Source organism: Sander lucioperca, chromosome 6 (genome assembly GCF_008315115.2).
Source record: "Sander lucioperca isolate FBNREF2018 chromosome 6, SLUC_FBN_1.2, whole genome shotgun sequence".
In the NCBI taxonomy this organism is placed as follows: Eukaryota; Metazoa; Chordata; class Actinopteri; order Perciformes; family Percidae; genus Sander; species Sander lucioperca.
The window spans coordinates 37,064,268-37,076,820 of NC_050178.1; the positions used below are offsets into that span (position 1 = coordinate 37,064,268).

The 12,553-nt window shown below is 40.4% G+C and overlaps 1 protein-coding gene across 1 annotated transcript in view; it reads right to left on the reverse strand.

The window, feature by feature from the left end:
- Positions 1 to 12,553, reverse strand: part of LOC116036192 (butyrophilin subfamily 2 member A2-like) — a 125,458-nt gene that overhangs the window by 11,795 nt on the left and 101,110 nt on the right. Inside the window, exons 2-4 of the mRNA XM_036001912.1 lie at positions 3,986 to 4,070; positions 2,380 to 2,666; positions 1,466 to 1,504 (exon numbers count right to left, since the gene is read on the reverse strand). Of these exons, the coding sequence (XP_035857805.1) occupies positions 1,466 to 1,504; positions 2,380 to 2,666; positions 3,986 to 4,070 (411 nt within the window). The remainder of the gene's footprint in view (positions 1 to 1,465; positions 1,505 to 2,379; positions 2,667 to 3,985; positions 4,071 to 12,553) is intronic.

Consider the following 12,553-nt stretch of genomic DNA (forward strand, 5'->3'; position numbering starts at 1 on the left):
ATGGCAAAGCACAGATACAGTGAAAAACTAGGGGTGTAAGAAAAAATCGATACACTTGAGTATCGTGATATTTTATTTTGCAATACTGTACCGATTTTCAAAAAGGCAATATCGATTTTTTTTTTTATGCTCAAAAATATTCATGTAAGACAGTGGTTCCCGTTTTATGTTGTGTTTAAACCCCCTACCGCTAGATGGCTATGCTGAGATGCACCACTAGTGTCCTCGCCTAGCAGTGCCTAACAGTGCCTAACAGTGCCTAGCAGTGCCTGACTTTTTGCTAGAAGCTAACAACATAGCTATGGCTGAACTTTGGCCTACTTTAGCATATAAACATTAGCTCACTAAGAACCTGTGAACCATAATCCCAAACTGGCAGTTTGATTTTCTGTGTACTGAATTGTTTACCTAAAGTAAACTTATTTGACTTTTATGAACATCATGTCTCTTTTTAAATATTAGTTTTTCTAAAATTATACTTAAAAAAAATCCCAATATATCGCCTTACGCACAATATTGAAATATATTGCAATATATTGAATCGTGACCCATGTATCGTGATACGTATCGTATCGCCAGATTCTTGCCAATACACAGCCCTACAAAAAACCCTTCTTTACTTCTGTGAGATTTGTTTTTCTTCAAAAATATAAAAATCTTTAAAGTTATGCTAACCCAATGTGTCAATAGGTCTGAATTGTGTTAGTCTTAGATTTTTGATATCATAATATCGTGATATGACATAAGTGTTGTCTTTTCCTGGTTTTAAAGGCTGCATTACAGTAAAGTGATGTACTTTTCTGAACTTACCAGACTGTTCTAGCTGTTCTATTATTTACCTTTTCCCCACTTAGACATTATGTCCACATTACTGATGATTATTTATCTAAAATCTAAGTGTGCTGATGTTTTGTTAAAGCACCAATTGTCAACCCTAGAATATGCCGCAATATCGATATCGAGGTATTTGGTCAAGAATATCGTGATATCTGATTTTCTCCCTATCACCCAGCCCTAAGATTAATAACACATTATGATTCAACAGCACCCCCAAACTACAGTTTTCTAAAATAACCATAAAGAATCAACACCTCTCTGAAACGGTTTCTATAACAACCGATTATTATAACCTTCATAGGATTTATTCCTGAGTGCTTGGTCTTAGCTATGTGTACCTAATACATTGAAATTAAGTGGATGTAGTTTGCACTGTGTTTTTTCATTGGGATGGATGAACAAAACGTGACCAATGCACAATTAATACTATTTTTAGCCACTGACTGAAAAAATAAGTTGTTTTTAATAAACATTTAGGTAAATAATTACACAAATATTACACATACGTAAAATACGTTGCTTATAAATGTAACAGTATGGTCCACAGATTTAACGTCTGAATCATATCAGGCCTGTGATCACATACATGTGAGAAGTAGAGAGTAACGTTATTAAAATCAGGACTCACCTCTGATATTTTCCCCTCTTCTGTCTTTTAAGATAGGATCTAAAAGGTAAAACAAAAACATTAGTGCTTGTGAAATATTATTAACTTGAGAAACAGTTAAAAAGACATTTTAATATCCTGTTCATTGAGCAAACTCCTTTAACTGTTTAATAAAAATACTCACCAACAACAAGCTCAATGTAGAATGTTTGAGGTTGCTGAAGACGAGGAAAATGACAGGTGTTTTCTCCACCGTCAGATAGCTTTGTATTTCTGATAATTATGGAGGCGTCTTTTTTCTGATTCTTACGTTGTAGTTAGTTTTTTTTAGGATATACTGTATTCTAATTTTTATTTTTTATAACCTTTATACATACTGTATATTTTTCTTATTCTTACGTTTCACATTGGTCTTAAGCATGCAATGAAAAATTAATAACATTGAACTCTCTCTCTTTTTCCCAGATAATGTTGAACATCATCTCGGTATAGGCCTTTCTCTCTCTCTGCAGATTGTGGCCTTTCAATAATGTGATTGTATGAACTTCAGAGTTGAGCTGAGTTAGAAATGTTACAGACGTGCTTTTCTCTTCTAGTAAGATTCCTACCATGACTTTCACTTCCTGGACAGAAACTAAGAACATTATTATTTTTATAAGGTGACAATATGTCAATGTTGTCTTCTGTCCCTGAATGGTCAGACAAATAAATAAATGTTCTTCGTCGTCCTGGTATTATACAGATTAAAATGTTTCAGTATTAAGAGACAGAAATATACATGATCAAAATGAGCCCTAAGAGAACAGGCTAAACAGAACATTAGTTAGTGCTTGGGAAGTATTATCAACTTGAAAAACAGTTACAAAGAAATTGTATTATCTTGCAGACATATTTAAATGTTTAAAAAAATGAGCAGACATAATAAAAGTACTCACCAACAACAAGCTTAATGTTGAGTTTTTGAGGTGACTGAAGACGAGGAAAATAACAGGTGTAGCCTCCATTATCAGATATCTTTGTATTTCTGATGATTATGGAGGCGTTGCCGTGTTTCAGTGCATCTTGAAAATGAGAGACTCGACCTTTGAACTCTTCACTCTGACCATCTAGACCGTTGTTGTAATGAATGCCTGAGTCATACAGGAACACCTCCTTCTCACCATCATCTTTCTGAGCAACTTTCCTCCAGTCAAAGAGTTTAGACTCAATGTTCTCCTTGGTGCTGAGAGAGCAGGGTAACATTACATCAGTCCCTACTTCGACTGTGATGACTGCTGGTCATGAAAGATAAAATGATGTATTTATCAGTAGGTTTACATGCAGAGTAATCAGCCATCGCAGGCGCACGGTTTGTAGTTTTAAGGTTGTGTTAAGTGTGAGCAGTCAGAGAAAATAAATACTGTTGGCCTGTAAACTGTCTGTCTGCTGTGGTCTGAGCTGAGGGTAACCCACGGTGACAGCCAATCTTGCACATAACCTTTATATTTAAATCTTTTCTAATTATTACGTATCACACTGGTCTTAAGCATGCAATGAAAAATTAATAACATTGAATGCTCTCTTTTTCCCAAATAATGTTGAACATCAACTCGGTATAGGCCTTTCTCTCTCTCTGCAGATTGTGGCCTTTCAATAATGTGATTGTATGAACTTCAGAGTTGAGCTGAGAGAAATGAAATGTTAGAAATGTTACAGACGTGCTTTTCTCTTCTAGTAAGATTCCTACCATGACTTTCACTTCCTGGACAGAAACTAAGAACATTATTATTTTTATAAGGTGACAATATGTCAATGTTGTCTTCTGCCCCTGAATGGTCAGACAAATAAATAAATGTAGGTTAACACCACTGCTCTGCAAAGAAACAGATCTAGTAAACATCCTATGAACCTGTTGGCATTACAGCTCTTATTATTGACCACATACTGTCTCCTCATCAGATACAGCAAGTATACACACTACACAGAGAGAGAGAGAGAGAGAGAGAGAGAGAGACGAAGGGGAGTAAAACATGTAACTTTCTCTGGTTGAAATATTTAAATATGGGGTTCTTAGTCTAATAAATACATTTAAAAATTCACACCAAACCTCAAACCAGAAAGTGGAGAGCTGGCAGGAAGTAACATGGGGAGATTGGGCAGTATCCCATAATAAACACTCAATTGTAATAGTACTTTTACTTAAGTAAAGGATCTGAATACTTCTTCCATCACTGCTTATCATATTTTGGTTTCTACTTTAGCTTATCAAAAAAAGAAGCTACAGGCAGTTGGCAGCATACATCCATGGTTGGCAGTGGATGGACAGTTTCTGGGAAATGCACAAAGCCGCAGCAGAAATGACGCTACAGCTAAAGTTACTAAACTATCAATATTTTTTATCTGTGCTAAATATTAGGAAACATTTTGATGTGACAGCAGCTGAGTAGCATTATTAAAGTTCTGTTTCCAGACCTCTGCATGTTTACAGGTGCTTCAGACGTTTAAAAAAAATAAAATGTTTTTTGCAAATACATAACTCAGTGTAATGATCACTTTTCTTACCGTCTGTTTGAGCAGACGTGATTCCAGAGTGAGTCAGGAGGCAGAGACACAGAAGAGGAAGAAGCTCCATCGCTGTCGATGTCTCCTAAAGATCAAAATCACTTTAGTTAGTTTGTCTTGTGCATGGGGGATAGTTCAGAACTTGTGCCCTTTTCTATCTATAAAGACAGCATGTGAGGGGAGGAGCTGAAGGAGGAGCCCAATTTGTTCATGTATTGGTTGGAGAGTTAAAAAGTATTAAATTATCTTAATAAATAGAAGGGAGCAATGAAAAGAACAATAGATGAGGTATACAGAGTGTAAATGGGGTCAAAGAAATTATGTTAGTGTGAAAATGTTATTAGAATTAGAATTGGGATTATGGTGGTTTGTTTTGCAGGATTATGGAGAGGGGGGTTCCGGTGGCCCATTGTGCTTCCTGAATTAGCAGCGTCATTACTGGGTTGTGATTGGCTCTCTGAATGTAGTTTTTTGTGAGGGTGATGTTTCTCTCTTGGATAGGTTTGAGACCAGACAATCTGTGGATGTAATGGGTGCTGATGTACTGTGGGAGTCTGTATGCCATTTGTATTGCCTTAGTTTGAATGATTTGTAATCTGTTGAATTGTTTCTGTGAGGCTGTGGTCCAGGCTGGTGCTGCATATTCAAAAATGGATCGAATGTATGCTTGGTAGACCTGGAGAATGATCTCTGGTGATGCTCCGTGTTTGTGTCCGCTGAGTGCTTTGAGGTGGTTAAGTCTTTGGTTTCCTTGTTTTTCCAAGTTATTGATGTGGGTGGTCCATGACATGTTTCTTTGAAATGTAACTCCTAAAAACTTTGCTTCTTTGACCAGGGTGAGGGGAGTGTTATGGAGGGTGAGATGGATCATTGGTTTGAGTTGGTTATTTTTGATGAAGATGATGAGTTGGGTTTTGGTGGGGTTAGGTTTGGTTCTCCACTTGTTGGACCAGGTTTCTATTTCAGTGATGCATGTCTGGAGTTTTTTGGCAGCCAGTGGGATTGATTTTGAGTGTGTCCAGTAACAGAGGTCATCAGCAAATTTTGAGACATGTCCTTTGGTGGGTTGGGCGTAGTAGACGGCGGAAATATAGATGAGAAAAAGGAGGGGACTGAGTAATGCACCTTGAGGGACACCGGCTTCAGGAGTGAAAGAAGTGGAGAAAGATGTCGAAAACCTTGATTGTAATTTGCCGGTTATGAAGGAAACTTGAAATGAGGTTGTAGATGGGAAGTGCTTGCTGCCCCCTCACAGCGAGGGTCAATTAATCACTCAACGAAATCCCAACTGTTTGCTGTCCTGGCTCCTAAATGGTGGAATGAGCTCCCTATTGACATTAGGATGGCCGAAAGCCTACGCATCTTCCGCCAAAGGCTAAAAACACATCTCTTCCGACTACACCTCGAATAAACATAATAAAAATGATATATATATTTCTTGAAGCTGCACTTTCATATGGCTCTTTGTAGTTTTTCTTATTTAAAGCTAATGTACTTGCACTTACTACTTGTTGTCTGGAGTTTGCACCTTCAGGGTTGAAAGCAATTGATTGGAGGTCGCTTTGGATAAAAGCGTCAGCTAAATGACATGTCATGTAATGTAATGAAGTGGTATTTGTAGTTTTTTGTCCTGTAGTTTGTAGAGTAGTCCGTTGTGCCACATTTTATCAAAAGCCTTTTCTATATAAAAGAAACTGCTAGGGTGAATTCTTTCTTAATGAAACTTTGGGTGATTGCTTCTGATAGCCTGAGGATGTTGTCGGTGGTGGATCTGTTTTTGCGGAAGCCAGCTTGGTGAATGCCCAGGAGTCCCGTGTTTTCTGTGTGTTGTGTGAGACGTGCAGTGATGGTGCGTTCAAAAAGTTTTCCAATGTGACTAAGAAGGCTGATGGGTCTGTAGCTGGTGGGTTTTTTAGGATCTTTTCCAGGTTTATGGAGCATTGTGATTATGGCTGTTTTCCAAGGTAAGGGAAAATAACCAGTGGTAAGACAGGTGGTGAAGAGAAGAGAGAGCTGGTTGAAGTATACTTATGGTGTTGTCATTGTTTTAAGTACACATTAGTCAAATATGTTGAGTTTGTTTACTTAAAAACATGTGACTCAAAACTTAAAAATTTTGTGGCAACTGATTGCCTCACTTACATTAAGTTTACCTAACTTAATATATCTAAAAGTCATGAAAGTCTGCTTTTGAACAGTTAAATTTAAAATTAAATACAACAATAAATAAACATTTATAAATTAAAATAAATAGAATAAAAAAATAATTTTAAAATATACTTAAATAAATTGTATATAAATAAATAAATAAATAAATACATTTGAGAGATTTTTAAGAAGAAAAACTTCTAGCCTTCCAAATGTGTTCCTGGTCACTTAAAAGAACACACTGACTTATTGGGACTTTAGCTTATTCCCCATATCCCCCAGAGTTAGATAAGTCCATACATACCCTTCTCATCTCCGTGCGTGTCTGACGCACCCACTGCTAGCTGCTGAGAAACAGCCATCTTCTAACCGTATACATACTGACAACTATTCTCAGAAAGGGCGAAGCACTGCTACTTCTGCTACTTGGGCGGAGTGATTTGCACCTGAGAAGCCCCGTGGTGAGGAGCAGAGAGTTCGCCTGGAGTTCTGCAAGCAAATCACTCCACCCAAGTAGCAGTGCTTTGCCTTCTGAGAATATAGTTCCCAGTATGTATACGGTTAGAAGATGGTTGTGTCTCATGTGACCTTGTTATTCGTACACGCTGTGACTATACAAATCACAACATGTAAATAGGAACATGTTGGTGTTATTTTGTCACTTATTAAGAGCATAGATGGAGCCGGTTACCTCCAGGATCTGTGCTAAGCTAGGCGTGGGTGCATCAGACAGAGTTACGACACGCACGGAGATGAGAAGAGTATGTATGGACTTATCGAACTCTGGGGGATACGGGGAATAAGCCCCAATAAGTAGGCGTGTTGCTTTAAGGCCTTAGGAAATAAATATATATCACAAATTTCTGATATTGACCAGACAACTAATCAGATAGTCAGGAAAATAATCAGAGTAATCAAAAACAATAATAAATAATACCAAAATGAAATTATTGTTTGCTACAGCTATAAAAGAAAAAAAACACTGCTTTTGGCTTCCTGGTTAATTCCTGAGTAAGGCAACAGGGCAGCAATTTGGGTGAAATTTCAAAAATTCTATAGACTGTTTAAGAACATTTTCACTTAAAACTCTAAAATGTAAATGTTTTACATAACCAGTATCAAATGCACAGTGAAATGTGGGTCATCTTGTGCAGCCCATAATGGTTAAGAAAAACATTAAAACATACAAAACATTAGCATTACTTTTGCATTATATTAATGAGAACAAAGGCATATTGTGTAGTTTGGGCCTATTAGATGAACACCTGCAAAGTAGTGCAGTAACTTTTTGAGGCATTATTTAGACAAAAGGAGATAACTTTGAACTAGCCTTTTATAATGCTTTACCCTGCAGCCTTTTTTCAGATGTGTTTCTACATCATTAAGCCATTCTTGAGGGTCTGCAACCTTGGTGGTAGTTTACCACTTTCTAACCTGTTCACATCTTTAATGCAATCAGAAATATGGCAAACATAAAGTGGACTAATTGCAAAATTCACAAAGCTCATTTGAATCATTGAACCTGTTCAATGTTCCACTGGGTCAACCTATGAAATGTGTAAAAATCTATTTACCTGTTCATCATTGATTTTTTTATTTTTATTTTAGCCAGAGCATCTGCTGTCTTCCCAGTTTTTGATGCCTTCTGTCTGAATAAGGTCATCGGTTGAGGAAGATGGCGGTCAAGCTCAGCATAGCATGTGTTGGGCAGGTTCTGATTTGTAATCCGCTGGAACTCTGCATACAACTGCATAGAAATAACAGCAGGAGGAGAATACAGCAACAACACTTAAAAAAAACAGTCTAATTTGAAGAATCTAGCACACATTTATAAAGCAAAAATATCAGCCAAATGAGTAAGAATCACAATTTTCACTTTAAAAGAGAGAGCTGATCCATATTACCTCAGACTCTATTTTGAGACCAGGCCAGAGGTCCATGAGCTCGTTCACTGGTGGGCAGGATATCACTATGGTCTGTCGGCATAGGGGAAATGTGGTCTCCACCATCTTTCTTCAACAATATTTGCAAGCAAATACAATCTGTTCAGTGCCAAAGGTTAAATATCAATTAGGAAGATGATATTCGTGAACAGAAGACATTCATGAATTGTTGACGTGAATACGGCAAAAAGCTTTATTTTGATCAAACAGGCAAGTAGAATAAACAAATGATATGTGTATGTGGGAGTGTGTATGATTTAGGGTTACCACACTAAAACATTGTCTGAAAAAAACAATTTAAGTTACTGGTATTTAGAGGTGTGTGTGTGTGTGTGTGTGTGTGTGTGTGTGTGTGTGTGTGTGTGTGTGTGTGTGTGTGTGTGTGTGTGAGAGATTCATTGGATTACCTGGTATCTTTATCACATCTCCAGTTATCTTCCTTAACTTTTTGAAACTGGAACAGAGAGATGCAAAGGCATAAACTGATCTGAAACTGAACAAGTAAATCATTCAAAGAGTGTCGAATTATAAATACTTATAAATGTTCCCTGTTAATGATCTTTTCATTTGATCCCTAAAGTGTCAAGTTACTAAAGCCATCAAGCAAAATTAACATTACTGTAAAGAAAAGCAGCAGCACTTGAACCTTACTGCATGCTTAATCAACAATAATGCCATTTCTACAAACCAAAGCTTTACTGTTAAGGGTTTTTACTTCATTCATCTTTGTCATGAAAAGCAGCTTGCCTCCAGCAGGGTCGTTTGTTTTAAAACCAACACAACACAAGTGGGCAAGCACGGGCAGTTGACTCGTGTTCTGTTAACAGCAATCTCCGTGTCTCAGACAGTCTGCTCACACAGATTTTAAAACGAGCGTCCCTAGAAGCTACAGGGAGCGCGGACTTGCAGTGTAGGAACTCAGTTTGACTCATTATGCTCGTTTATGCTCTTTTAATATGATATTGGACCTTAGCGGTGCACTATTGAAAGTTTCCATCAACAAAAAACTAACTATCGCATATGAGGTGTCTGTTAGTGCTTCTACTAACAACTAATTTTCTAACACCACCTTTAAGCGGGGAATGTGCGTGTGATTACTAGATTCATCCGTCGTAAAATTCTTCAGAGAATTTGCTTTTATATTTCTTATATTTTAACTCAGATTCTTTCGTTCTATATTTTATGAAATTCCTATAAAGTGTATTCTTTTTTTTACAGGCATTTTGAATTCCTTTGGACATCCAGGGTGTTTCTGAATATTTCCTTTTATTACAGTATTGTTTTATTGGACAGTTTTTATTATATAAAGTTGTAAATATGTCTAAGAATAGTTCATATGCCTTGTTCAGATCAGCGTCCTTCTTTACTTCCTTCCAATTTATTAGCTCCATTCTAAATGCAGAAATAGTTTCTTCAGTCCTTAATCTCCTTAATATAGTCTCATTGCACTCAATTTTCCCAATAAAATTACAGTCATGAGTCACAAAGATTGGTAGACTCTCAGACTGGGTAAAGCCAGCCTGATCTGCCGGCGATTTGATTTTGCCCTGCAGCTCAGGCTGGAAACCTGTACGTTTATCTGTCCTGCTTCTGTTACTAATTTGCAGGGACCAATCACAAACTGGCTTATCCACTTGGCTCGCTATTGGCTGGTTTAACACGATGACGATAGAGAAGCGACGGCAAGCAGCTTTTTGTTTGCATTCAACATGGCGGCCACCGAACCTGTTAATGAAAGTACGTCACCCGGATCGTTGGTCTGATTGGTTGAAGGACTACCCAATTGCGTACAGAGGCATTTGAACTATGCCCGTTGATCACGCCTCTTGTGCAGTAGAAAATACAGAGCAGACTCCCCAGACTAATGTTCAATCTGAAAAGATTGAGCTTGGTCTGGTGATAGCCAGACTACTTAGACTCCAGAATAACTTCATATTGTGTTAAGGTGAAAATGAAAGATCATCTTCAGTTCAATCAAAAAAGGTAAATATGTGAAACATTTGCGGTCAGATTTTCACAGTAGATGTGTGTTCTTATTAAACCCATTTAAAAGACAAATGCACAGATAAGAGATTTTTTAAAATATATATATATTTTAATAATTGAAATGTGTTAGTAAAAACGGATCACCCTGAGTACACCACCACTATTTTAAAATTTTCACATGCACATTTTTGTTTTACTATGTGGCAGTAAAACCGGATCACTCGGTTTTAAAGGGGGGGGTCGAGGTGAAGTGGAGGAGAGAAGAGTTGATGATGTTAATCTTCTTTCTTCTACTTCTGCTCATCTTCCGTCGCTCTCGCCTCCTTTTCTTTCTTCTGTCTTTTCAATCCCTCCTTGTCTCTCTTCGCCTGCTCCTTCCTCTCTTTCTTGACTTTTTTCTCCATCTCCTCTTTTTCCTTCTTCTGTCTTTTCAATTCTTTCTTCTCTTGCTTCCTATTTTCCTCCTTCTGTTCATTCTCTCGCTCCTCCTCCTCTTTCCTCTCCTTTTTCAGCCTTTTTTCTGTCGCCTTCTTGGCCTTCTCTTCCTCCTTTTTCATTCTGGCCTTCTCCTTGTCAGTTTTTTGAGCCAGCTCCTGCAGGCTAAGGAGATTGACCTGAAATTCAGAGTTTTGAACTTTTAGGATCTTGATTTCGTTCTCCGTTTGGCTCTCTTTGTTAATCCACTCCTCCGCCATCCTTCTGCTCATCTTTTCGATCTCTTGGAGGCAGTGGTTTTGTAGCTGAAGAGCAGAGATTTTCTCTTTTAAGAGCTTGATTTTGTTCTCCTTCTCCGGGAACCATCACCTTATCGTGGTGGAGAGGTTTGTGTGTCCCTATGAACCTGAGGGCTGTGTTGTCTGGAGCTTTGTGCTCCTGGAAGGGTCTCCCAAGGCAAAGTGGTCTCAGGTGAGGGGCCAGACAAAGAATGGTTCAAAAACCCTATGAAAAAACGAGGTAGAGATGATGTGACCCTGCCCGGAGGAAGCCCGGGGCCCCCGTCTGGAGCCAGGCCCAGATGGAGGGCCCAGATGGAGGGCCCGTCAGCGAGCGCCTGGTGGCCGGGTTTGCCACGGAGCCCGGCCGGGCACAGCCCGAAAAAGCTACGTGGCACCTCTCTCTCCAACCCATGGGCCCACCACCTGTGGGAGGAACCGCTGGGGTCGGGTGCGCTGCCACATGGGTGGCAGTGAAGGTCAGGGGCCTCGACGGACCAGACCCGGGCAGCAGACGCTGGCTCTGGGGACGTGGAACGTCACCTCTCTGTGGGGGAAGGAACCGGAACTTGTGCGGGAGGTGGAGCGCTACCAGTTGGATCTGGTGGGGCTTACCTCTACGCACAGTCTCGGTTCTGGAACCATACTCCTGGATAGGGGTTGGACTCTTTTCTTCTCCGGAGTTGCCCAGGGTGTGAGGCGCCGGGCGGGTGTGGGGATACTCACAAGCCCCCGGCTGAGCGCCGCTACGTTGGAGTTTACCCCGGTGGACGAGAGGGTCGCCTCCCTACGCCTGCGGGTTGTGGGGGGGAAAACTCTGACTGTTGTTTGTGCGTATGCACCAAACAAGAGCTCGGAGTATTCGGCCTTCTTGGAGACCTTGAATGGAGTCCTGTATGGGGCTCCAGTAGGGGACTCCATAGTTCTGCTGGGGGACTTCAACGCGCACGTGGGCAATGATGGAGACACATGGAGAGGCGTGATTGGGAGGAACGGCCTCCCTGATCTAAACCAGAGTGGTTGTTTGTTGTTGGACTTCTGTGCTAGTCATGGATTGTCTATAACGAACACCATGTTCGAACATAGGGATGCTCATAAGTGTACTTGGTACCAGAGCACCCTAGGCCAAAGGTCAATGATCGATTTTATAATCGTTTCATCTGATCTGAGGCCATATGTTCTGGACACTCGGGTGAAGAGAGGGGCAGAGCTGTCAACTGATCACCATCTGGTGGTGAGTTGGGTCAGAGGGTGGGGGAAGACTCTGGACAGACCTGGTAAACCCAAACGGGTAGTGCGGGTGAACTGGGAACGTCTGGAGGAGGCCCCTGTCCGACAGACTTTCAACTCACACCTCCGGCGGAGCTTTTCGTGCATCCCTGTGGAGGCTGGGGGCATTGAACCCGAGTGGACAATGTTCAAAGTTTCCATTGCTGAAGCTGCGGCGGGGAGCTGTGGTCTTAGGGTCTTAGGTGCCTCAAGGGGCGGCAACCCACGAACACCGTGGTGGACACCGGTGGTCAGGGAAGCCGTCCGACTGAAGAAGGAGTCTTTCTGGGATATGTTATCCCAGAGGACTCCGGAGGCAGTTGCAAGGTACCGAAGGGCCCGAAGGGCTGCAGCCTCTGCCGTGAAAGAGGCAAAGCAGCGGGTGTGGGAGAAGTTCGGAGAAGACATGGAGAAGGACTTTCGGTCGGCACCAAGGTGCTTCTGGAAAACCGTTCGCCACCTCAGGAGGGGGAAGCGGGGAACCATCCAAGCTGTGTACAGTAAGGATG